General features: G+C 48.9%; 1 protein-coding gene across 14 annotated transcripts in view; it reads left to right on the top strand.

The window, feature by feature from the left end:
* BCAS1 (brain enriched myelin associated protein 1) overlaps window positions 1-5747 on the top strand; it is an 80384-nt gene extending 74637 nt beyond the window's left edge. For 7 of the 14 annotated variants that reach the window (XM_037059932.1, XM_037059924.1, XM_037059925.1 and 4 more), the window contains 2 exons: window positions 791-861; window positions 3946-5747. In XM_037059932.1, the coding sequence (XP_036915827.1) occupies window positions 791-861; window positions 3946-4063 (189 nt within the window). In that variant the 3' untranslated portion in view covers window positions 4064-5747. Of the gene's footprint in view, window positions 1-790; window positions 1787-3945 lie in introns of those variants that run through there. The other 7 variants (XM_037059929.1, XM_037059937.1, XM_037059933.1 and 4 more) reach the window with 1 other exon arrangement.
* Window positions 5748-27552: the final 21805 nt, after the last annotated feature.

The following is a 27552-nucleotide window of genomic DNA, read 5'->3' as shown; positions in this document are numbered from 1 at the left end:
TATGAAGGGGTCTGGGGGGGTTGGGGGGGTTGGGGAGTGACTGAACTGCTCCACATTTTGATTTTGGCGGCGGTTACGTAACTATTTACGTGTTGGTCTAAGGTCATAGAGCTCTAGACAAAAAAGGGTTAATTTTACCGTCTGGAAAATGACAGAGGAAGGTTAAGTAACAACAACAACAGTAATAATAGTACTTGACTCGTGGCGTTTATTCAACCACATTCAGTTAACAGCTCTCTGGGCCGGGCCCTTGCCAGGCGCCAGGGAGGGGACAGCAGATAATGCCCAGGGCTTCCGTTCGGGTGGAGAGAGACCTTAGACAAATCACGTCGTTTCACACGTGGTCGGTTTTGTAAGACAAGGAAGCAGAGCCATGTGGTCAGAAAGTCACCAGGGAGGGTGACTGCTGTGGGCTCCCATGGCGGAGGGACTTTGCACCCCGGGCGCTGTTCTAAGTGTGGTTCAAGTATGAACTCACTTCATCTCCAAACAACTCTCCCCGGGGAGGCGTGCCGCCCCCACTTTAAAGACGAAGAACCTGACTGAAGCTCAAGCGAGCCGCCCAAGACTGTAGAGAGCTAGAATGTACGTGACCAGGCACTGGTCAGAAAGGACGTAACCAGGCTCAGGCGTCTGCTGGGAGACCGTTCTCTTACCCTCACCACCAGCGAGCAAGGTGTATTTATTAAGCACAGCCCTGGGCACAGAGTAAGTGCTGAATAAATGGCAGTTGTTGCTAATTGATATTACAGCTCTTCATTAGGAAATACTGCTTTATATTTTTCTCCAGGGACCAAAGCGGATGTTGGATGCTCAAGTGCAAACAGACCCCGTATCCATTGGACCAGTCGGCAAATCCAAGTAAACAAATGGCCACAGTTCCCACCAAGTCCTCCTACCACCGAGATGCCTCCTCCCCACCCGTGTCCTCCCCAGGCCCACTCCATGTATATATTTTTCCTCCAGACGGCCATCGAGTGAAATTCTGTCTCCAAACTAAGCCTGAGCTGTTGTATATTGAGGTGTATTATTTACGTCTCTGGTCCAACCTGTCCTGGTAAATAATTGCAAGGGTGGTGTAGCAGGTTCACTAGTCAGGTCAGCAGAGTGGATGGGGTGGGAGGGGGGTGGAGGAACGCATTCTGGTTAAGTTATGGAAAATGGCAGGAGCAAGTAAGTTGCAGGAAAGAAATGGCTGCTGGAAGGAATGAAGCTTAGTAGTGAAAACACAGGCTCATTTGCTCCACGTGAAGAGGAGAGACTATAAAATCGGTTTAAGTTCCCCTTTCAAGGAGGGAAGACATGGACTCCGTGTTGGGAGGTTGCCAATTTCCTGGAGTGGAATGTGTGCAGAGTGAAAAAAAGGAATGAGTAAGAGTTGTTTCTCAAATAGGGTCCTTGAAAGTTACTGACGAGAGGGGAAAGGCTGCCTGGAGAGGGCTTGAACCGATGTGGGAAAACAATTGCTTTTTTGAGGCTCCTTGACAAGGACCAGGGTTACAGCTTCCAAAACAAAACAAATAAATGAAGTTGCAAGTTTATTTGGCGACACCAGGGGGCGCCCAGGGCTCCGTTTTCATCCTGAATCCAGTGTCCCTAACAAAGATGTGGTCTCCTGTGATCTTACATTATTAATGTTTCTCAGATGGCTGGGGGCTGGCTTCATCTGTTCTGTCTGACACTTATTTCATGTCTGTCTGTAATTTCCTAATGTTCTCAGGATGTGCTCTGATAAAAACCCTCCCCATAACCACAGTTAATAAAAATTTACAGAAGATTATTCAAATACCTGAGGGTTTTTTTTTTTAATACTTGTACAGGGGAGTAAATCAAACCATGAGTCTATTAAAATGTACTTCAAAAGTAGCATATAATGGACACGTATCATGTATCTTGTATCTTTCTCTGATTTAATAAAAAAATACATTTACATCAAAAGCATCTTTTAATTTTCCACTTTTAAAGCAGGTCTCTCATATCCATGTCTGAGATGCCTTTATCTTCCCCAGTTAAAAAATAAATAAAGTAAAAATCCATGCTCTTCCTTCAGCTCATCTTCTCTCCCAGTCCCTCCGAGTTTCCCCAGTACACGGGCACACACGAATACAGAAGTGTGCGCAGGGACATTTGCCTTCGCGCGCACACCTATGTGGAAAGTGCCATCTCAGACCAGGCTGCCCAGAGCAGAGCCAGAGACAGGGGTTCATTCTGATGTCTGTGCAATTCTGAGGGAGGCTCGCAATGGAAAGGAAGAGAGCAAGGCTGGGAAGGGGCCGAGTGAGCGGAGATCGGGCTCAGCTGGAGTGGAGTCGCCTGATCCCCAAGGGATCTGCAGCATGAATTGCACACCCCCCCTCCCCCCGCCGCTGGTGCTTCCTTGAGCCGAGGGGGCGGGCGTCAGTACCCCTGTTGGTGAGTCATGGGCCACCCTGCGAGGTGGTGGGAAGGGCGAGCTGCTTTCGGTGCCCTGAGAAGCTGGGAACTCTTAGCAGCCAGGGAATGTCTGCAGCGTGGGCGTGTCTGCTACAGAGACACACATACAGACTCACATGTGTACGTGTCAACGTTAAGTGCAGACAGGAGTTGATGCATACATGCCCACATTTATACACAGAAACATACATGCAGACGGGAATAGAAAAATCCGTGCACACATTCACACTCACACGCACACAAATAGCTGCTTGTAACAGACATGCACACTCAGCAGCTCGTACAAATCCATCACCCGTGATCCATCACACATCAATCGGAAATAAATTGAATATATTCTCCTAAGTCTGCACTTAAGGCAAATAAAAACCATGGCTTTGGCAACAAGGCATTTAGAAAACGTGTTTGGGAAAAAGAGCTGGGAGAGATACCTCTAAAAATCAGGTGAGGGGCCCTTGGCTACCAGGGCCTTCTGGATTCTGGGTTTCAGATAAAGACCAGAGGCGTTTCCCTGGCAGCTGAGCTAGCTCCTCAGGCCCCCGCCTGATCCCGGAGATTACTCAGTGTCTCTGACTCACCCACTTGAGAATGACCTCAGGCCGCTTCGTGTCCAAATGCTTAACTTGGCCCAAACAGGACAAAGCCCTTTGGGGAAGCCCTGGTGAGGGGTGACCTTCCCTCAGCCATGGGCCATTGCCATCACAGAGCTTGAGAAGATTCTAGGGAAGTAGACAGCTGGTTACTCCTTTGTCTCAACACACCAGGAGGGATGGCCTGGGCCACATCAGTCCATGAGGACAGGTGGCAATGTCATTTGCAAGTTTCACCTCACTGGGCTCAGGGGCTGTTGGCCCTGGTGAGAAATAACCTCACGGGGAACTGAGTCACTAATACAGAAGGAGCCCTCCCAACCCCCATCTCCCCAGAAAGAAATTTTTTAAAAAAATTTTAAAGAGGTACTTTGCTGAGAATTTCCCTGCAAAGCATGCCAACAGTTTCTGTAACTGGTTCCCCATCCTCCTGGCCAAAAAAGAGAGCAATCCTTCCATGAACGTGCTTGTTCTTTAGTTTGTTTTTTTTTTTTAAGGCCTGAGCATTAAAAGGCAGAGCTGACTTTTGTGGGGGACTCTGTATCCAGCTGTAGTTAAGAAGCGAGTTATAATTGCATTCTTGAGTTCTGTGTGGTTTGTGTGTTACGGGGTTTTTTGTTGTTGTTGTTTGAAGTGAGAGCCCATTCCTGAGCGCTTACAATAAACACTACGTTCCATGGCTCGTGCTGAACTCAAGTGAAAACGTGCAGAAACCCCTGAATGAGCTCAGGAGAGCTCCCAGCACTGGCTTCCCCAGGGCTCCAGTTCCTCCGAGCGCCCCTCCCCTCGCACAGCCAAAAAGCCACAGCCAAGCCTTAAACCCACCTGAAACTGAAAGAGAAATTAAGACCTGGGGGGGAGGGACAAAGGTGCCCTTCTCAAGCCTGCGTCCTCATTTACTTGTTTACTTATTTGTTTTTAGGTGCACACGGAAGTGTGCCTTCTCCAAAGTCCAGAAGAAGTGGCCTTTCCCGAGAATTGAGCTCTTGAGCTGCCATGGCTGCCGTTGGGAACACAAAAAACAAACAAACAAAAAATGACGCCGCTTTCCAGTCCCACCTGACGGAGACTTTTTGACTGATACTCGCAGAAGAATTCATTCAACACCGAAGTTGTTCTCAGAAGCCCTTAGGTCCTTCATGAAGTCATCGTTTAGGGCAAGGGAAGGCATACCCCCAAAAATGCCCCGAAGGAAGGAAAAAGAGAAGGAAAGTGAGGTTCTCACGTTTTTATTGTAAACCCCACCCTCTGCTCTTTAAACAAATTATCGGGGATTTAAATTTAAACACACGCGCGCGCGCGCGCGCACACACACACACACTGTGGCTGGATTGTCCTTGGTTGTGTGCAAACAGGCCAGATGTAAATTCAATGCCAAGAGGCTGGAATCCCCTGGCTCTTTAAACACACCCTGCTGGCCCCCTCTCAAAGAGCCTGGGAGGGAGCCGATTTCTACTTGCTGAACCTGACACATGTCGCGTCTTGTGTCAAATAGCCCCAAATTGATCTTCAGCTTTAAAAAAAAATGCAGTCGGCCAGCCTATCTTCCTTCCATGGCAGGAAGGCGATTTCAATGATTAACTCACCCAAGGAGCAAAGGCAGAGAATGCGCTTTGCAGACACACAGGAGGGGAGCGCTCGGTGGTGCCCGCCCTCCCCGGGTCCCCCGGTAAGCCTTTTGAAAAGGCAGTTCCCATGGTGAGTCGAATGAAGCTGTTCGGGGACCCAGATCTCCTCCGCTCTCGCAGTGGAAATAAAGTGGCCAGGCCCGCAGAAAGGCCTTGCTCCGTTAGGGAGAAAAGGAACCATTTACTGAGCAACAACTTCGGGACATTTGTAATTCAGATCTCCAGCGCCGGCCTGGCTGGCATTCAGGATCTGGCCCTTTGCATAAATTGGTCTTCTGGGAGGTTTAACCCTTTCCCCTCCGTTTGCCTCCCCCAGAAAAGTGACTCCTCGGAGCCTCTCCGTCCTCTGGCCCTTTAACTAGCCATAGCAGACAGGGCCACCCATGCAATTTTCCCGGAGTAAGGGTGATAATGATAATAACTTAGGTTATCCCACTCCACAGTTTATAGGATGTGTTTGGATACATTATCTAACTTAAAGCTCTATGCCCCTAACTGAATTTAATCGCTTCCTTTGTTACATTTCGTTACAAGGGGCCTGGCTTGCACCTGTATAGCTTCCCCGCCCCTCCCCAAAGTTTTACCACTTGACAGAATGCCCCCCCCAAGCTGCCTTCCTGATAATGAGGGCCATTGAAAGAGCACGTTACTTAATTTAACCTCAAGGAGGACGGCTGTGTTTAAATCTGGCCACATGGGGGAGTTCCAGGACAGGGGGTCCTATAGTCTCTGGCCAGGCCCTTTACCCTGATTGCTGAAATAGGAGGTTGGGCCGTAGCAACTGTTAAAGAGTGTGTTTGTTGATTGACTTTTAGAAAGCAGTCAGTTTCATGGAGAAAACTAAAACAAGGGGGCCACACTGGGCATGCTCCATCTCCCTCCGTGCTCACAGCAGCTCCACCGAGTAGGACTACGGATATCACATTGCTCAGGAAGGGAACTGAGAGGTCAAGCCCATTGCCCTCTGGTTAGCTGAGTGTGGAGGTGTGGGAGGGAAGACTGGTGAGAGCAACTTAAATGCTTCGAGACAGCAGCAAGTCTTTGCAGTCACATTATCCTTCCTTAAGCTTCTTCCAAGACTGGGCTGATAGGCATGCGAAAACAAACCAACCAACTTTATCTTTGTCGGGGGGTGGGCTGGGAATCACAGAAGACCTGGACATAGTAGATTCTCAATAGATATCAGCTGCATGGATAAATTGATAGATCAACAGTCTGCGGCCACGTCCAGTGGGAATTGAGTTGCCTCCAGTATGAACTTATCCTAATTTGAAGTGTTCGGTCCCTCCAACCAGACAGCCACCCTTCCCGGGTGGCTGGCCCAGTGTGGCCCCAATAATGATTGGCATCACCTGAAAACTAGGTAAAAATGCAAATTATTGGGCCCCACCCCTGACCCACTAGGTCAAAAACACTGGGGTTAGGACCCAGGTGGTTCTGATGCAGAAGAAAACTCGAAAACCACTGATGAGGACAGAGCTACCGCTTCACTGAACATGAACTTAGAAAAACCAGCCCCAAAGATGCAAAGACGACAGCTAACATGGGACCTGACTCTGCACCAGGTATTGTGCGTCCCGTGAACTACCTTGTTTTCTGCCCATTTTACAGATGAGGAAACGGAGGCTCAGAAAGGGAAAGCAACTCTGGCCCAAGGGCACACACGGCAGAGCCGAGGTTGAAATTCTTCTTGGGCTCTTTAAGGAATGTGTTCATGTTTGTGCGGGAGACAGGCCGGCAAAAAGACAGTGATAGTACGGTGTAGGAACAGTGGGTGCAGAATGTTGTGGGACCCAGGAAGTACAGAGGAGAGCTGAAGGGTTCCCAGGGAAGAGGAATGCAAAAGCAAGTAGTTCCGTGAGGCTGGAGTGAGGCTGCCAAAGGGTAGATAAGACGGTGGAGAGTGGCGGGCATCGAGGACAGGTGGGAAAGAGCTCTTAGTCAGTTTAAACTTTCTCCCAGGGCCAGTAAGGAGCCGAGGGAGAGATCTGAGCTGAAGAGTGACATACTCAGATTTGTAGTTTGGTTGCAGGTCCAATCTCATACAAACTCAATTCAACTAGGAGTCATTGAGTGTCTTGAACTATCTACTAGAAATAATGTGCGATCATTTTCTGTCTAAGCCTCTTTAAAGAGGCTTGAGAAATGCCCACTTACATAAAATTTCTAAATGGCTTTAGCCCTTAGGTGGATACTTAAATGCTTATTCCCAAGGGTCATAAATGTGAATTTGGAATTCGGCCCCATCGCTCAGATGATCCACCCCTGTGACCAAGGCTGTGCGATCTGCAGCAAGTTACTTCACACTCAGAGCCTTGGTTTGTTCCTCTGTAGAATGGGGATAACAATGGTACTTAGCTCGGAGAGTTCCTGAGTGAGGACACAATGCATTGTATAGCATGTACACACAGTGCCCAGCGAGTAATAAGTGCTCACAAAGCATCATTGACGAGATGCAAGGGTGACCTACTCAAGGGAGAATGGCTGTGTTCTCTGTCTCGAGCTGAAAGACCGCCCAGTCTTTGGGACACCCTTAAACTGCGTCCTAGTCTCTCCACATCCAGGTAACTAGATGGCTGGCTGGCTTGTCCAAAGCAAGAGAGAGGAGGGTGGAGAGAAGAGGGGGAAAATGTTTGTCTCTGGTACCCATCCCACTCTAAACTCAAGTCCCACTTCTGGGAATGCCTTTGGCTTTCCTGGTTGTATGTACCTATGACAGTGTATTAGCCAGGTTGCCATGGTAGCAGACGCTGTGAGGGCTCGCCCCTGAGTTCACCTGCAGCAACGACCGCGTCTGACCTCATAGACTCCCCGTTACTCCCTTTCCTTCTGGGCGGCGTTCTCCAGGGGCTGTGGGAATTTGTGCAGCCCGTATGCAGGGCGTTCTGGAAGTGTCTGAAATCCGAGGCCCCCAGGGCCTTTCTCCACCAGGGAATGATGGATGATGGCAGATAAATAGCTCAGTTTCCCCACTCACTACTCAGTGGGACAGTTTGGAGGTGTCTTCTCCATGTTCCCCCAAGAGTGCCCAGCAAGACAGAGCCCTAGCTGCCCCCAGCAGTAACGCACTCCTGGACACCCCACCCCGTATGTACTTCCTGGGGCTGCTTCCTGTAATAAACGACCTGCGTCTGCCTTCTTGTGTCAGGGTCTGCGTCTCGCGTAGGGCCGGGTCGGGGGGGATCTAGCTCATGCCAAGTAGCTTCATGGAGGGAACTTCCCACGGGCACCAGGGCTGCAGGTCCTGGATGAGCGGAAGAGACAAGCATGTGACAAGGAGGCCATCCCGACTCTGGACGCAGAAGGAAGCATTGACTACCGTTAGGGCCAGGCAGACAGAAAGAGGTAGCATCGCGGGAGCCGGGAGCCTGCATGCCACAGGAGAAAGGGGGGTGCCATCAGGCACCTCCCCACAGGAGAAAGGCGGGGCAGGCAGCTGGGACCAGAGGGGTCTCTTCAAGAGCCCTGCTTTATGGTAGGGTGCCAGGGCCTTCCCCTGGCTGAAACGAACTAGTTGGCAATGGAACCTGGGCCAGGCTGTCTGAAGGGCAACATGGCAGGAGGCGCTGAGGGCCCTGGCGGAGTGGCTCAGCTTGTTGGAGCACCATCCTGTACACCAGAAGGCTGTGGGTTCAATCCCTGGTCAGGGCACATAACTAGGTGGCGGGTTCAATTCCCCGGTTGGGGTGTGTATGTGAGGCAACCAACTGATGTTTCTCTCTCTCCTTCCCCTTCCCTCTTTAAAACCAATAAGCATATCCTCAGATAAGGATTTAAAGGAGAGAGAGAGAGAAGCTAAGAGCAAATAGGCAAGTGCCCAGAAACGCCGCTTGGAGAGAAGACAAAACCAGGGAGCCACTTTGGCTAGTGCCCCCTTTCCCTAGCCTGGATCTGAGTAGATGAACGTGTCGATTACGGTCCCAGGGACAACCCTGTCACTTCCTTTATCTTCAGAACTGAGCGCTCTGGGTCACAGGCTCTGGGTCCAAAAGGCCTTGGTTGGAACCCCAAATTGCTTCACTTCTTCAAGCTTCACTTTCACGCCCATAAAATGGAGGCGACGGTGGTATCCACCTCGTGGGCTTGCCGTGGGGGGGTTTAATGGTATATTCCAGGCCAAGCAGTTAGCACTGCCCAGCACACAGTAAGTGCCTAATAAATGCAAATGCTTATCACACCATGTCCAGATTCAGCGGCTCTTTGGCTACCTGGCAGCCCATTAAAATTCCTGCTCCAACTTGTTTCTTCTCTCTATCACTGCAACCCCCAGCATCAATGTCTAGAATCTGCCTCTAGTCTCTACTTCATTGCCTTTAAAAAAAAAAAAGTCCTTCCACTTTCACAGAAGTTCTGCCAGAACTGCAGGAGAAGCAGCCTCCCCTCCTTGGCTGGACGCCCCGGGCCTCCGCCGCCCCTCCCTCTCCCGCCGCCGGTTGTTAACCAGCAGCTTAGCAGTTTGGAGGATACAAAACAGGAAATAGTGCCCCGGTCCTGACTAAGGCCGAAATCTCCTGGTGCAAACCCTTCCTCGGGCCCATTTCTTCAGCTCTCGAAATGCAGAGCCTTGAAAAAATCAGGTCCCCCCCGCCAAGATCTCTGGCTTTGCTTAATCATTTCCTTCACCAATGGACAACCTCTTTGAACCCTGAAAGAGAGATGGTGAGAAAGAGCGAGGCGGGAGTTGAGAATGTTTTAAAAGTCAACCACAAGATAGAACAGGAAATTCTGGAAAGCATAGCGGGTGGAGGGGGGGATGTTTCTTTAATTCCTCAGTGAGTGCCACTGCAACCTAAGACAGCAACCCTGGACAAAATGACCATTCTAGCATATTCTTTGGCGGTTGAGGCTGACCCAGAGGGAACTGCATTGCCTTCTTCATCCAGGGGCTTCAGGGACAGTGTGAGAGCAGCACAGACTTCAGCCAACCCTGTGTCTGGCTCAGGCAGGAGGCGTTTGTGGGGTGCTTGCTCTGCCCTGTGCTGGGTGGGAGGGCCACGGTGGGCTCCCAAACAGGCAGAATTACCTCTCCCTGCGCTGTGCCAGGTGAAAGGGGGGGCCCTCCTGCAGGCTGCCTGCTCCCAGCATCCGAAGGGGGTGGCCCAAAGCTGTTTTGTCGTTAAAGTCCCTGAAAGACCATCCTAAGTGGCTTCTTCTGCCTTTTTTCTTTTTCCTCGCTTTCTGAGCTTTCCCTGGCAAATCCAAACTGTGTGCTTTATTAGTCCTCAGGTAAATCATTGTCTTTAGCAGTGGTTTTTATCTGAAACTGGGAACCAAGCCTTTCATGTTAAGCCAGCAAATGGGATGGGGCAGAATGGAATGGAATAGAATATCTCACATCACAGTACAGGTAATAGAGGTAACAGTGATTAGCGAAAGGTTAGGTTTTTATCATGAATATGTATATATAGATTCCATATGTATTTCTTACTACAATTTACAGGCATAAAAGTTTAGAAGTCACTGGCCTTTAGTATGGTTTAGTGGTTGAAGTGTGGGCTGCTGGCATGGCTTGGAATCCCAGTCATCTTTTAGGGAAACCCCAAGCCATTTAATATGTAAAAATTCTCTCGGAAAATGGGCCAAATAGCTGGTTTCAGATCATCTCACCTACTGAGAATAACTAGAAAAGCTAGACCAAAAAAATTTGTTCCGAAGGCACCCTAAGACAGGGACACAGTGCTCCACCGCTCTGGGGGGCCACGAGGAGGCTGGCCACAGACTTCCCAACAGAAATGATAGAAGCCAGAAGAGAAAACTCTTCAGGGAAAAAATTAGGGGCTGAAAGAAAATGACTTGCAACTTGTAATTCTATACCCAGTAAAAAATACCCATCAACATTTAAGATGAAATAAATACCTTTTCAGACAAACAAAAAGCGAGTGGAATACATTACCAACAACCTCCAAAAAGATGAAAGGAAGTTCTGTAGGGGGGAAGAAAATGATCTCAGATGCAAGAATAAAAATTTAGGAAAGAATACAGAGCAGCAAAATGATACATGTAGTAGCAAATCTAAATAACTGTTGACTGTGTTTAAACATAATAATAATGTCTCATGGGGTTTAAAATACATGTAGAATTAAAATACACTACAGCAGTAATATAAAAGGCAGGCAAGAAAGAAGAAACGGAATTAAACTCATCCTAAGTTCTTTGCACTGCCTGAGAAGTAGTAAAAACACTGATTTTCTTAGACTCTATTCAGTCAAGAATCACACTTGTACTCTGTAATAAAAAGAAAAAGAAAATATGGAGATAACAAGCTAATAGCGAGGAAAAACAGAACGATCTGAAAAATAAGATCTCATTCATGTAAAAGGCCATAAAGGAGACAAAGGGAAACTCATAACACTGGAACTAATCGAAAAGAGTTGCCACTATATTCAGATGGTGTTAGTAATGTATTAAGAACTGCATTAAATGTAAGTGAACTAAGTAACACAATTAAAAGACACTGTCATACTAAATGAAAAAAAACAAAACCCAACTCTATTCTGCTGACAAGGGGCAAACCTTAAGTATAAGCACACAGAAAGAATGAAAATAGAAGGTTAGATTGTAGCTGCACAAACTCACCAACAGAAAGCCGATGAACTATTCTGGTACCCGATGAAGTAGATTTTAAGGTAAGAAGCAATATAATACCGGGATATTATTTTATAATAACAAAGAGGGCCAGTCCCACCAGAAAGACAGAAAAATTCTAACTCGACGAACACCTGGTGATAGAGCCTCGACGTAAATAAAGCAGAAACCACCAGATTTAAAAGGAGCATTACAGAAACTCCACAATCCTAGAGGCAGACTTTGACGTTCCTCTCTCAGTCACTAGTAAACAAACCAACAAAAACGCATCAGTAGGAATAGAAGAGCTTCGACCAACACACTTGACCTAATTGACATTGATAGAATAAAGCAACCCCAAACTGCAGAATATATATATATATTTTTTGAGGGGCACAGAGGACATTTACCCAAATTGACATGTGCTGGATTATGGAATCGGTCTCAGATTGAGAAGTGGGGACGGCAGGGTTTGCTGTCAGAGAGGGTGTGAGTATGAGAGAAAGAGGTTTCTCTTTCTGAGAACAATGAAGGTTCGTGATGAAGGACTCCGTGCTCCCGAGTCCAGAGCGAGTGATCCGTGCTGCACAGTTAGCATTGTGGAACACAGGTGTGTGTGCGTGTACCCGTGGGCATGTGTGGCAGTCAGAAGGCCGTCGGGAGAATCTAGGAGTGTGAGTCACCCTGGGAAGGAACCTGCGTCCCACTGAACCTGGCGCAATGATTCAAGCTTGGTTTCCGGAACACTCCCAGAGGGTGAAATAATTTCCTGTTTTAATCGCTATCTTCTCAGTCGAAGTGTTTGCTTGTCTTGTGAACTGGGCTGCATCATCTGTTTCCATTGGGAATGGTGGCCACACAGAATAAAAACCTCTATGAAAGTTCCACAAAGGGGACAGGACGCTTCTGAAAGTGCGAAGTGTCCACTCAGCGCCTGTCCTCTTTNTAGGAGTGTGAGTCACCCTGGGAAGGAACCTGCGTCCCACTGAACCTGGCGCAATGATTCAAGCTTGGTTTCCGGAACACTCCCAGAGGGTGAAATAATTTCCTGTTTTAATCGCTATCTTCTCAGTCGAAGTGTTTGCTTGTCTTGTGAACTGGGCTGCATCATCTGTTTCCATTGGGAACGGTGGCCACACAGAATAAAAACCTCTATGAAAGTTCCACAAAGGGGACAGGACACTTCTGAAAATGCGAAGTGTCCACTCAGCGCCTGTCCTCTTTGGTCAGAGTGGCGCTGGTTTATTCATCAACCAAATGTATCAGCTGGAAGTCTGGGTCTGGGAGAGTGAGGAGCAAGAAACACAGAGAAGCCTCCAGGACAGCTAAGGGAGTGTCCACTTCAGAGGCCAAATATCAAGGAAATACCATAGGAAGTCCCACACGCATAACTGGGCTACGCACCCTTGTGCGATATGCTAGGAGTAGTAATTAAGAGCATTTGGGAACTCCATTCCACGAACTAGCCCTAAGGCATGGGGCTTCATGAGAAATATGCCTCATCTTCGTCTCTGTAAAAGGGGACTGACGTCATTAACGCTCTCATCGTTGGAGAACTAAATCAGGTGCTATTCTTGGGCTGCTCAGGGCAGAGCCTGGGACCAAGTCAGCACAAAATCAGCATTTGCAACGTTTATTACTATACTGTTTCGAACACTTCTTTCCTTTTGTATTATGAGACCACAATATTTTTTTAATCTCAGGAGACAATCAAGCTAAAAACAGTCTATCATAATCCCATCTCCCTGGCCCAATCTTATTTTTAAATAGTCCCTTCAAATATATTTTATACTGATCATTTCATGGTTATGAAAGCAGGTATATAGTAGGTGCTCGGTGAGATGCATACTCACTGCCTGACTGTCCAATCCAATGCATAAAACTATTTTGTTTTATGTTTTGTGTACTTTAGTTACAGTTCCATATGATGTGATATTGTTATGATATCATAATTATATTGTAGACATTCCCTTTGCTTTTTAATAAACTACAGGATCACAATTTGTATGGCTCCAGGATCTCTCGCTGTGTCGGTGTGCAAGCTGTGGCCGAGCCTCTTCTCTTTCCCTTTAGGTTGCTGGAAGGAAGCCCAAAGAGATGAAATCAGAGCGGTACTCCTTGCATACGACTGGGTTGTAATAAAATGAACTCCATGAGGGGATGAGATTATGGGATGATCCTATTTTCATTTAAAGCTTTGCTTTTCACCCTTTCAAAGAAAAACGTATTAAAACTCCCAAGTTCCCCAACACAGATCAATAAGACATACGAGTATTTTGATGTATTCATGAACAAAACCAACACAACCACCCCGCGAAGATGTACCTCAGACTGCTGGTTAATTCGAAGGTCACTTTAAAAAGCTGCAGGGAAAGATGTTCAGCTACATATTATGTTTCCTGAAGCAGCACCCCCAAATTCTTAGGGAGTGCTGGGGAAATTCCTCCCTCTCCAGGCTGGGAAAGCAGAGAGGAAGTGGGGGCGCAGAAATGAACATGAATGGGACAGCCCACCACACATCGATGCTCACGTCTCATAGCAACCACAGCGGGGCGGGGTGGGGGGGGGGCTGCAAGCTGGGTGGTCCAGAGTAGGGTCTCTGGCGTCAGTCAGCCAGAGGTGTGAAAAGCAGCGGTACCACTTCCTTCCCTGTGACTGCAGGTAAATTTGTAATGGACCGAGGCAGCGAGCATTCAGTCCCAAGCCCCCCCCCCCACCCCGCGCACCCTTCCTGGGCCCCCACACACACAGAACGCTACTCTGTCCAGATTGGTTCTTCTCTGATTTTGGTTGATTCCAAAGTTCACTAGGAAGGATAGCCCAGGAGAGGGCTGCTGTGGTCCCTTCTCTAGAGAAGATGGCAGCCTCGATGAGCAGGGGGCCTTAAGAGGTGGCAGGAAGCACCCGTTTGGGGGATGGATTTGAGTAAGACACAACAGGACAATGCAATCTATGTGAAACCCACACGTGTACCTGAAGGGGGCTTAAGCACTCTGCCTGGAAGGCCACAGTGCTCGCCCAACGGGGCCATTGGCTCCCAGTGGACACCAACGTGGACCTGGGTGGCTTTGCTTCTCACAGGGAAGCCTGCAGGTTAACAAGAGTATCCTCATTACCTGGATGTCCTTATTAAAGGACCCCAAAGCTGTCTTTTCTTATTCCATCCCATGAGTGACGGCCACGAGGTGGGGTGAGAAGAAAATAAAATTAGAAAACCTAAGAATAAGACCACCGATTCAAGGACTGCTCCATGTCCACTGGATGTATTTTCTTTCATTTCATCTTCCGTGGGACGGGGATTTTCATTCCCTTTTTTCACACGAGAAAGCTCAAGTCCAAAGCAGTTGCAGAATCTGCCGGCAGCCACAGAGCTGGGAAGTAAAAGCGTAAGGATTCCAATTCCACAGGGCTTGTATGATTCCCAAGTTCATAGACGGAATCTCGGGGCCGCACAGCCATATTGGTGAAAAGGCAGGCGATGGGGTCGGGGAGGGGTATAGAAGAGCCACCATCTCCTCTTGCAGGTCACAGAACACTTTGGGGGTCAGCCTAGGGGACAGGGGACGCACCTCTGAGGCCAGCTTGTGGCTGCAGCCGGCTTGAGTTCTGTGTTTTCGATGGAGGAACATCCAACAGCCCTGGAGGAGGGAGGAGGGAGGAGTTCATGTCTGTCATCCAGCATTTGGGAAGTTGATTATAATTCCAGGCCCTTTTACTGTGTGGAAGCCTGACATCTGACATTTGGGTAAAAGGCGAAAAACGTCTGCAAAGGCAGCGTGGGGCCTGCCTGTCCGATTCCTTGCCAACAGAAGTCCTTCTTTGGCTGTTGTCCTTTATGAGTGATGTTGAAACTACAGTTTTAAAAACAGTTCCTTCTGGGAATTATAAAAGCAATAGGGTTTCCAGTAGAAAATTGTTGTGTCAACAGAAACCCATGAACAATAAAATCCCCAATTTCCCTGTCTCCCAGAGAGAAGCGCTGTTGATAACCGAATGCTTTTCCTTCTTTTTTCCTAACGCATAGACATTTGTTTTTTCAGTTGGGCACACTGCATAAAGTCTTTTAGCGTGTAATTTTCTCATCAAAGCTTGTATTATCGGCATTTCCCTATTTTTAAAATTTATTTATTGATTTGAGAGAGAGACAGAAAGAGAGAAAGAGAGAAACATCATTTGTTGTTCCACTTATTTATGCATTCATCAACAGATTCTTGTATGTGCTCTGACCAGGGATCGAACCTGCAACCTTAGCATACCAGGACAAGGCTCTAAGCAACTGAACTACCTGGCCAGGACCAGCATTTCCCTATAGTTTAAACTTTAAAACTTGAAAAACACAATTTTCTGGATAACCATCTAACAGTCTGCCCCAGCAGTCATTAAAACACATTTAATCATCTTTCCATTGGTGGACATTCTTTGGTATCCAACTTCAAGCAACATTTTCCTCATATGAATGTTTCTCCTTCACACAAGTATTGGGGTCCTATCCGGCCAAACACTGTAAATTTCCCATCAGAATCCTTCTAGATTTTTCAACATCAGAAGAGCCGAGACACAAATGCTAAGTGTGATCTCAGCTCTGAAGCAAACCCCATGCTCTGCTGTAGAAGCGATGGCCCGGAGGAGAAGCCAAATGCCCTTACACCAAGCTTTTGGGTCACCCAGATAAAAGCAAACCCACAGCGAACTTTCCTGGACTCTCGACCACCCGCCCTCCGCCCGGCCTATAGCCTTGTGTTCCTCTTTGGCTGGGCCCAGATTCCCCACTCACTACCCCCCGTGCACTCAGGACGTTATAATCCCGTCTTGACTCCCTCTGGTCTGCTGAGACGGACCTTGCAGGCTGCCAAAGGCAGCATCCTATGCTCTCCGTTAACGTTGAACTGCACAGGTGGTACAGAGAGGCACCTGCCCAGTTAAAATAATTCACAAGGTAAAGAGAAAGGTACATTCCCTTTAACCACTTATCCCTGAGTTTCTGAACTTTCTCCTTCCACAAGGACACCCAGTGCTGTAAGTGTGGCGGGAGGGGCCCGGGGGAAGTGGCCGAGGTCCTCAGGCCCCAGCTGTCTTTTGGAGATTTTTTTTTTTTTGCCTTTTACGCAAATGTCAAATGTCAGGCTTCCATACAGTTAAAAGGATGTAATGAGAGAGAGAGAGAGAGAGAGAGAGAGAGAGAAATATAAGAATACTGCTATGTCACGTTTTGTTTGGAAGTTTTTCCAAGTATTTTATCTTTGTAACTCATCCTTGGGCCCCCACAGCACAGATACACACCGTGGACCATGGTTGATTTCCCTGGAACCCTACTGATGGACATTTAGGGTCTTCTAGTTTGGCCCTACAACAGAGCAGGAGCACTCTACCTGTCTCTCCGTGCCCGTCTGGGGGAATGTCCCTGCTCCAGGGCGGCTACAGAGCATCGGACCTCCCAGCCAGCGAGGGTGCACTTTCCCCTTTTATCATTAATGGCATTGGTGTATCATCCCTCCAAGATGGCCACACAAACCCTCGTGAACAGTGTATTTCAATCTTTCCATGACCTAGCTCCCCAGTGGCATCCGGCAGTACGCAGCCGCTGCTGTTTCCTACTCCATTCCTTCCCGTCGTTTTTCATTCTCCCAGCCTACCTTCCCTAACTCCCCTTTGCCATGTTCCCCGACTCTGTCCTGAAATGGGGTTGTAGCCTGGAATTCCTCACGTCTTGCTCTAACGGGGGGGATCTCTCATACTGCTATGGTTGGTGCAACAGCTCCCTCAGGGGTCACAGACTCAAATACTTACAGGATCCCCATGGTTGAAACAATTCTGCACCCCTCTCTCCCCACCCCTGGGGCCCAACCCAACCCCGTGCCCAGATGTTGTTGCTTGTTTGGAATCTGTGCCTAATACTTGCAGATTTTTTACAAAAGGACCTAGAAATCTAGATGTGTGTGTAAATGCTCATGGTTCTTAAAGTTGAAAAGAAGTGTAAAAGGAATATTAATCCCATGTGGTCCATGGAACATGCCTATGAGGCCAAGTCAGTTGCCAAGATGTCAGACAGGAACTTCTTTCTTCAAATTCCCTCTTTAAGCCGGCCCTGTCCCTTATTTTCCAGTGCAGCCTCTGAGTCCACCTCAGAAACTGTTCCAGAATCCAGCCCACCCTTCCATCCTCACGGCCACTGCCTTCATTCCAACGCTGCTCACGGAGTTGCATCCTGGCTGCCACTAGAGCACCCTACCTGGCTTCCTGCCATCAGGTGTTACTGCCCTGCCCCCTCCTATTTGCTACCCTCCTCTCCGGTGCAGAGCATACTCGCCACAGCTGAAGGAGCGAGATGAGGGGGAGGAGAAGGAGGGGCAAGTGTCTAGGTCCCTCTCCTGCTCAAACAGCCTTCCTGGCGCCATACTGCTCATAAAGCAAAGTTGCCAATGGCGACCACATTTGCTCAGCACTCGGCCCAGCAGTATAAAATTGGACCCAATGCTATCAAATCAGGTTTCATATAAACATTCAGATATTGGATTCAGATATTTTCTGAAAGATCTGACTGGCCGAACGCCCTGGGTCAGCACAGTTAAGAATACGCATGATCAGTCGTGACTGTGGCTTTAGGGAGCCAGGCACTTTGCTCCCTTCCCTGGGTCCTTACCCTGGCCAGCCTCACGCACCCACACTGCTGCCCGGTCCAGGAGGAGGGCGCAACCTCAGAACCGCAGGCTAAAATCCAGCCTGTTGGTGTGCACTTAGGACCCTGCATGCTGTGTCCAGGACATGCCGACTTCCAGCCCTAACTCCCAGCCCTTCTCCTCGCCCCCTTCCTTTTCTCCATCCCTAATAATGGCTGACTCACACATTGTTTCAGATGTAAGCCTAACCCCCACTCAAATGCCAGTGACCGTCTAAGTTACTTACATCAAGATAGACACCCTCCGTTCAGAGAGGTTGTCCCTTTGGCTCAATAAATCTCTCTTCAAATCACTAATGAAGTTGAACTTGCTCTAGACAGTGAGTTTCAGGTTGAAAAAACTACTACTGAAGCTCTTGATTTAGTTCTCAGGATTGTGCTGTTCATCTCAGATTCTGACGGAGGGAGACGGCACTGCTGACTGACAAAGCCACGCCTCACTCGTTTCCACCCCCAGGAGAAAGATCCCCCACGAAGGGTGCAGCTCGCCTTCGTGGAGAACACACACAGGCACACCCACCCCACCCCCTTTGCTAACTGGTTTTCTTCCTGTACATATTTGATAATATGTATAATCATTGTTCTATTACGTGGTAATTAGTTACAAACAAAAGTTGTTCATAAAGACCATTGCATCAGGATTATTTTTGAAGAGCTAAATTTAAAATTTTTTAATTTATTTTGTTCGACGATTCTTTAAAGTGGTAAGATCTCCTCAATGCTACTAACAGAACACCAAGGTTAATGGCCAAGGTTGCTGGGGGAGGGGTGCGATGTAGCTTTAAGACAGTCAGCTTTGAAAACTACACTTCCCAGAACCCTTTGCAACTAGCCATGTCCATTTAACCTGGTTCTAGCCAATGAGCAGTCAGAAGTCACTGGGTACACTTCCCCAAAGGCTCCTTAAAGGCAGTGGGGGGCAGGTGAACCCTCAGGTGATCTCTTTTTTCCTTCTTTCCTGCTCTCTGATCAGCTGTGTGACTTTGAGAAAAGGGTCAAAAAAGTCTGCACCGTATCACCACCTGCACCCACCTCCCCAGATTCTCACTCAATGGGGAGCAATTAAGTCTTATTTAAGCTGCTGGTTTGGGGGTTTCCCCTCATTGGCAGGCAAACTGTATTCTATTCCAAGCTACTTTAGACAACGGGGTTCAGGGGGACCCTGGACGCCCCTGCCATTGGCTAGCTCACCGAAAACCACGAGCAGACACTAATTAAGGGACAGCTATGAATACTATTACTTGATTCATAGCATCTCAAAATTCTCAGTGTGCTGTCTTACCGTTTTCTGCCTTTCGGCCCAAATGCAATCCAATAGGAACTGTATTGGCTGTGCACATGCGCGGCGGAGATCCGAACCATCTGAAAAATTTAAACCCAACTGCTTGTCTCCATTTAGGCTGCAAGCAAGATGGCGAGGAAAGTCTCCCCGTTCCTCACTGGGCTCTGGTGCACGCCCAGAACAGGCAGGATTTTCCTGTGACCCCGCCCCCCCTTAATAAATTCAGGAGAGCACCCCCTGCCCTGTCGCAAACAGCTTCTAATAGTATTAGTATTTCTGGGATAAACGGGGGGGACGTGACCCTGGCCAGTAGCTAGGTCTGTGGCTCTTATCTGAATAATTGCTTTGGTTCCCCACTTGTTTCTGGGTGGGTGTGGGCCTGACCTCTGGGCACGGCTGAGCATTACTCATAATCAAACCGAGAGTTTCGACGCGAAATGTGACCGTGTGTGCGCTCTATCTGTTTTCTCTCGGGCGGATTATTCAAATACCATTGAGTTGAAGTCAAGTTGTCCCGGAGCCCACTGAGTCTTTGCTCCAACCGTCCCTGGAGGGGCCCTTCCTTAAAGAGCTTCCTCTGGGCTCTCGTAATGTTTCTCAGGGAATATGCCATGGTTGGGTGTTTTCAGCCTCCTCCTCTTCTCCCGTCTAACGTCCCCTGGACATCCCGCCGCCTCCCTCAAAGCCGGGTGGACCTTATCTCTTCCCCCGCCGTTGCTGGAACCAGAAAGCTGGCTGGAAAACATTTCCCCCAACTGTCCTGTTTTTCATCATTTCTTTCTGACACCTCGAGATAACTCGTTCACAACTGTCTTCCCCTCTTTGGGGGACAGCCCCACCACATGTCTGGGGGCTGAAGTGACTTCACCCAGGAATGTACGATTGGAAGCAAAAACGCATCTTTCCCAATCGGTGACCCCAGCAGAAATTCAGAGACAGTTTCGAGGAGAGAGGTCTTCTCTGCCTGACGGAAACTCTGCTGCCTCTCAGGACACTAGTACCAGGAACGTCCTGGGAATGGGTGGCAAAGAGTCTTCCCCAATGCTGGTCCCAGCGCCACGTCACAACACTCAAGACCTGGGGTGAGGCTTAGACGTTGGATGGGAAAAGCCACTGGGCTCCTGGCAAAGGAGCCTCCCCAGGCAAAACTGTGCTTCTCGAAGTTTCCGGAAGTCTCTGAAACACGGTCTGAACTCCTGCCCCTGGGGAGGCAGAACACAGTGACTTCTGAGGATGGAGCCTTTAGTTGTCCTGCAAATTCCCTCTCAGCGAGTCCTGGGTCTGGGGCCTTGGCTGCTGCCATCCGGGGCTCTGGGCTCTTCGCAGGAACAATATGACCACAGAGCTCTGCTTCTAATGCACCAGCCCCTAGGCAACTACTGAAACTTAGATGTAGATGAACAACAATGAAAGGAAGCTACAAATTCGTCTCGGTTTCGTTAGCCACATTTCGAATGCTCAGTAGCCACACGTGGCAGTTGCCACTTCGGATGGCTCAGACTAGAGTGTTTTTATCATTGTGAAAAATTCCTTTGGGACAATTTGACTTAAACTGTCTGACTCACCTGGGACATCCCTGGGTCACACCTGTCAACCTGGCATGACTGTGAATAGTGCCCTCTTTCACTCTAACCAAGTCCTGGCTGGGGAATACAACTTCATAATGAACATGACCTTGGCCCCCGTCTCCTCGCAGCCACCTCCCCCAGCCACCAGTGTTTGCCAAGACTTCCCAAAACCCTTTGTCCCGATGAAGACGCCGGCAGTGTCAGCAAAGCCCCTGTCACTTCTTTCCTAATTCACCCACCTGTCAAATCTAACAGCACTAGTCCCAGAAAGAAAAAAACACATGCAGGTGAAGGAATTGTCCATTCTCCCAAAATGTGTGATCTGCTTGTAAGCAGTTTCAGTTTTGTTTCCTATTTCCTCTTGCCTCAGAGAGCTCCGATTGGCCCTTTTGCCCTGAAAGATGCCCACAGGTCCTAGGAGAAGGGGGCAGACCCCGCTGTGGCTTTTCCTCTGAGCTCCCAGACACAGCATCAATTCCCAAGCACTATCGCTCATGGCCACTGGCCACCAGCGCCGGCCTTCGCTGGCCTTCGCCCCTACCGGTCTTGCCCAGCAGAGGGCATCTGAGTTTAATATTCTTGGTAACGAATATCTACACAATCACTAGGGATTTTTTTTCTTCCAGTGATACTTTGTGTGTATGTGTGTGTGTGTGTGTGCAGCAATCTGAGATAGCAGATAACATAGGTCACCTGAAGGACATGCCACCAAAACTTGGAGATGAAGAGCCACCCAGGCCACATGCAGCCAGCTCTGTGGGGAACCTCACCCGGCTCAGGGACGCAACAGCCTGCAGGGTAAACACCGGCAGACACCATTTTGCAGAACTCTCAAGGAATAGGGTCTAAACTGTGCGAGGTGCAGTCCCTGCCGCCCAGAGTCAGGCCCGGAGTGCCTGGGGCTGCCCCCAGCTGCACCCCCACCCCGGGCTGGCACCACCCTCTGTGGGGCTGGGGGGCAACCCAGCATCTCACACCCCAGGCCAGCAACAAAATGGTGGTGGCTGAACAGGGACATCTGCAGGGACCCAAGGGGGACTTTTGTTCCACCTGTGTGGCTGCCTCGCTCTGCACTGTCAGTCAACATGCACTGTCAGTCATCTGACTGTCTGTCTGTCTGCTATCTACAAACCCCCTCTTTCTCCCCTGTCTCTCAATCTCTGTTTCTCTTTCTCCCCCTCCCTCTCAGTCCTTCTCAGTCTCTTGATCTCTGTCCCCTCCCCCCTCCATTTCTGTCTGCTTCTCTCTCCCTCACCCCTCCCCACCTCTCCATCTCTATTTCATCTCTCTTCTCCCCCTTTCCCTTTCCTCTCTCTCTCTCTTCTTCCTTCTCCCCCCATTCCTTGTCCCCACCAATCTGTCCGTTTCATTCTCTCTCTCCACTTCCTTCCTTTTCTCTCTTCCCACCGCCCCCCCCATTCTCCTTGCTGCAGTCCTCCCCTCCCCCCACAGAAGGAGCTGAAGTCCCCGCTGACTTGATTCTTGCTCTCAGCCCCTCAGTGGGGCTGATTCAGTGTTGAGCATGGGTTGTCATTTCTGTTTATGAATTTCAGGGGTGGGGGCACTGAAACAAGTTATGAGTTGGGGTTCATTGGTTGGCCTGCTCTGGGGTGTGGAGCCTAGTTGGGAGATTATGGCTGCTCCCTGGAATCTTTTGAAGATTCCCAGAAAAACGTTGCAAGGGGCTTCTCAGTAGCAAACACCCATCTGTCCACTGCATCTTTCAGGACAAGGCGGCCAGGTAGCTGGTCCCCAGGCTCCAGCAGCTGTGCTGTGCGGGAGATTTGTCTTCTGAACCCTCATATCTTTTTTCTGTAATACTGGTGCCTTCCTTAAGGAATAAATAAAACAACCTATGTGGGGGGCTTAGCGAAGGCCCATGGTACGGGCACAGTGAACACCAGATATCACTATTTTATCATTTCTTTGCCAAGAGCCCCCTCCAGCAGGCCTGTTTGGAGGGAGCTTGGCTTCTTTGCACAAATGCCTGTTGGAGGCAGCTCTGCAGCAGCCGAAGGCCAGGGGAGGTTTGGCCCCACCCACCTCACCTGTGACTGCCTCCCTGGGACTTTGTAAGTCATCGCTTTGTGATTCAGTTTCTCTCCGAATAAAGCAAACAAGCAAAAAAGCTTTGCTGGTTGGCCACCTCCTTTGAGACTGTTGCTAAAAAACACTTAGCACAATTATAGGGAGCCCTGTGATGAGCTAAGAACTGGGGAGAAATAAATACCTGCCCACCCCAGCCCACACTTCCCAGGGCTCCACGGGCAACGCCAGCGTGTCCCTACGTACTGACAGTGCCACCTCACACTCCCCAAAGTGTCCGAGATTGGATGATAAATAAGGTCACTCTACGGAAAACATAACACCAGACCTGGGCAGGTGCAAAGTCGGGGGAAGAGACAAAGATACATAGAAAGATGATAGATAGATAGATAGACAGATAGATAGATAGATAGATGGACAGAGAGATAAACAGACTGATGGATAGGTAGGTAATTGATAGGTAGGTAGATAAGTAAATAATAGATAAACAAACAGACAATAGTTAGATGATGGATAGGCAGGAAGGTAGGTAATAGATAGACAGAAAGGTAGAAAGGTAGGGAGAGGGAGAGAGAGGAGAATAAAACCTGGCATCAAATCCCACCCCCAGAGCTGAGCAGCCACGTGACTGTGGACAAACATGTCACTGTTCTGCGTCTCCACTTCATCTGGCAAACGGGCCACCGAGCCACCTACGTGCGCCAGGGCTATGGGCTGACTAACGGCAGGTACTGGGGCACGGTCAGCGGGCGGGGGGTGGGGGTTCCCAACAGGCACTGGATCAAAAACCCTAGCGGAGGGTTACACACACAGCGGAGCTCCGAGCAAAGCAGGAGCTCCCTCCCCCAGAGAGAAAGAGACCGCCTCAAAAGAAAATGACTTACTTAGCCGTAGCATCGGATAGCATCGGATGGCGTGCCTCATTGCAAAAACATTATCATTCTGTCCTAGGCTTTATGACTTTTGAACCTCATCTGGCGCCTGGGAGAGGACCCCACGCGTCCACTGAGGCCACCCAGATGGCCCTGCAGATTGTGAGGCTCCGCCTGCCTTCCACTATTAGATTAGGTGTCACCCAAAGTGACAGCCACACAGCAGGCCAGGAGGATGGGGGCTGGGTGGAGGGCAAAGGTGATGGAGCCATGGCTCCTGCCTATGTCGGGGCACCAGGGAGGGGCGAGGTGGACAGAGAGCACAGAAAAGGGCCTTGCAACAAAGAACCCAGACCTCCGGCCACGTTCTGCTCACGGCCATGGACACAGCCGTGGCCGATGGAGGCACAGTTCCATTTTAGAGACACCCATACCCCCCGTCCCAGTACCCAAATACCCACTTGGATTTTACACAGGCTCCTAAGGATGACCTCAGTGGTCACCAGCTGCAAAGGGCCATATCAGGCTGTGCCATTGAATCCCGAGGCGACACTGTGGGGCCAGCCCTATCATCCTGCCCCCCCGCCCCCGGCCCCTCTGAAGAGCAGGCTGGAGCCCAGGGAGACTGATGGTGATGGAGTCCCACAGTCAGGGGCAGAGAACCAACCGGCATTTGAATTCTCTTCCTTTCCGTAAGGATTTTCTACCTCTGGTAACTTCCAGCCTTAGGTCACATTATCAGGTCTCTTGATAAGATTTATCTTACCTGCTTCTTAAACCTCTGCCCACACCAACTTCAGCAAAATAGAGATTTAGTGGCTCATATCACTTAAAGATCTAGGAGTTGACAGATTCAGGCATGGCTGGATCCAGGACTGGGGGCAAACCATAGACATCAACTCCATCTCTTCTTCTGCTTCCTTCTATGTGGACTTCACTCCTGGGTAGATCCCCTTTCTGTAGAAGCCCCAGGTGACTTCACATTCACATTCTCTCTGTCTTAAGCCCCAGCAGAAATGAAACACCTCTTCATCAGTAATTCCGGCAAACGTCTTGCCTCAAGTTTATCTGAACCACTGAGATCATTCGTGAATGGACCAGTTTGCCAAGCCCAGGAATCAATGCCCATCCCTGAAGTGGGTAGTCAGGGTCAGCACCCCAGGACCCCATGAGCTGCATGTTGTGGGTGGTAATTAGCCAGAGAAACAACAGGAAGTTTTCTACCCACAGAATAGAAAGTGGACACTGTGAAGACAAAATCTATGACACCTGTGGCACACAGCAGGCGCTCAGTATACACCAGCTATTAAAGGGAGCACTTGACCAAGAGTTAAGGACCACTTGGGCATCGCTGAAGTTCTGGAATCATACCTCTGAGCTGCCGATGCTTTGCCTTGGCAGGGCACTAGAAATTTTGGCAAAGGCTTTAAACCTCTTCCTTCTCCCAGCCCCACCCTCAGGGGTCCTGATTCAGCTGGTCCGGGGTGGGGTCTGCATAGCCCTTGTGAAATGCACGCAGGAGACTTCAGTGCACCGCCAGGGCTGGAAACCAATGCTTTAAGCAAAGGCATTCATTTGGCCGTTGCCACAGACCTCCTGACCATAGCATCAAATCCCTTAAGGCCCAAGGAATTATTAGGAAGTAAAGCTTAGTGGTGAAGCCTTTGTGCAGAATTGGAAAATCCCTCCGAATTATTTTGCCCAACGCCCCATCGGCTAAAACAGGACTCTGGTAGTAACTCTAAAAAAAGTGCGAACTAGAATGGAGCCATGTCTGTTCATGTGTGTGCCTGTGTGTGGGCCTGTGTTTGGCATGTGCAATCCACCCCACCCCTGTGATTACACAAAATGTTGCTTTGGGTGGCTAAATCAGCAACCCAGATGACTCAGGAACCTAACTAATGCTGAGTCATCTGCCTCCCAGGTTTTTCCACTTTCTTCCTCCCTCCCAACCTCATGTCGTCCTCCAGCTTTGGATCAAACACTGTGAGTGTTTCCCATCACTAATGACAGACAGATGAACATCACGTGCCTCCAGGGGTGCTAGGCTCAGAAGGACCCGTCATCCTCTAAGCCCCAAGTTCCAGCCAAGCACGCATATAACCTCCACCTAGTCATGAGGACACATCAGACAAACCCCGAATGAGAAACACTCTGTTATACGGGACAGGAGGCAGGGGAGGGACTGTGTTCTCCAAAAATGCTAATATCACGAAGGACAAAGAAAAGCTGTGGAATGTTCAAGTTGGAGGAGGCTGAAGAGACATAAAAATTAACCGCAAATTCTGCTGCTTGGCTGGATCCTGTCCTGGAGGAGGGCAAGCCCCGAGGAGCAGTGTAAGATTAACTGATGAGATCGGAATGCGAACAGTAGATTGGATCAAAGGTCCTCATCAGTATAAGTGGGTCAGGTGGTTAATTCTACCGGGGCTCTCGTGTAAGAGACCACCTCCATTCTCAGCACACACACACCTGGAGAGTTTAGGGGGAAAGGGCCATGATAAGTGTGACAACCACAAATAAATAACTTAGGGACAAACTCTGTGTGTGTGTGTGTGTGTGTGTGTGTGAAGGGAGAGAGAACCCAAACCATCAAACAAATGGAGTAGATTATTAATAGGTAAGCCTCATGAAGAGTGTATAGGTATTCTTTGCATTATTTCTCTATTTGCGACTTTTTGGCAAATTTGAAGCTATTTTATACATAAAATGTGCTTATAAAGCTGGGGGCAGAGAAAGACTATAAACAGAATGTTCCTTTATTTGAAATGGGGAAATACACCTCATGACTCATCAAGATTCGGCAGCTCAACCACGCATGCGCACACACGTCTCATATATGTAAACTCACTCCTCATCCTAATAAAACCGCGAGTTCCTCTTTGCACCTGAGACCATTCAACAGTCACAACATGAGGAACATCGCTCCCTGAACACGATCGTAAATTCTCCCAAACGAGGGGGTTTCCAGGAAGCGGCCAGATGACACTACCCCACACCAACGGTTTCTCGGGACTCTGGAAATTTCTTTAAAATATGTTTTATCCTCACCCGAGGATTTATTCATTGATTTTAGGGAAAGAGGAAGGGAGAGAGAGAGAAACATTGATCGGTTGCCTCTCGTCCATGCCCTGACCGGGGATCAAACCTGCAACTTTCTGGTGTTGCGGGACAACCTTCTAATCAACTGACCCACCCAGCCAGGGGCACAAGTTTCTTAAATACAGGCCACTAAGCTACACTGAAGAGCACACAGCCTTAAAAACAGAAATCAGTCTGGTCACTCCTCCTCAAAGCTTCTGAGTGGTGTCTGTTGTCCTTTAGAATAAAACCCAAACTTTGACCTGGGCTCACAAAGCCCCCTGGGCATCTGGTCTCTGTTTATCCGTCAAACTTCATCTCAGAGACTCTCTCACATTAGCCTGCACTTTGGTTCTTGAACACGCCAAGCCCTTTTTTACCTCCGTGCCTTTGCACCTGCTGTTCCCTCTCCCAAAAGCTCTTGTCCGGTACTCCACCTAACTACTTGTATCTCTTCATTTAAGTCTCTCTTCAAATGTTGTCCAACTCTCTTTATTTATTTTCTTCGTTGAAATGACCACTAAGTGGAATTTTTAAAAACTCGGATCATTTCCTCTGTGCAAATACATTGGGGAAACCTCACCAGAACATTCATCACTCTCCCAGGGCAGGCAGTTTGTTTATTTTTATCACCACTGCATCCCAGCACCAAAAGCCAAGCCTGGCACATAATAGATGCTCGAGAAATATTTCTCGAATGAATCAGTGAACAAATGAGCAGTAGGAATGGATACATAGTTGGCACTCCATAAATGAGCTTTGAAAAGAACAAAGCTGGAAGACTTCAATGACCTGAGTTCAAGACTTACTAT

The sequence above is a fragment of the Sturnira hondurensis genome, unplaced genomic scaffold (assembly GCF_014824575.4).
Source record: "Sturnira hondurensis isolate 20B ecotype Veracruz unplaced genomic scaffold, ASM1482457v3 Scaffold0011378, whole genome shotgun sequence".
Classification (NCBI taxonomy): Eukaryota; Metazoa; Chordata; class Mammalia; order Chiroptera; family Phyllostomidae; genus Sturnira; species Sturnira hondurensis.
Note: the sequence above shows the minus strand (reverse complement) of the source record. Positions and strands in the feature narration are given on the sequence as shown.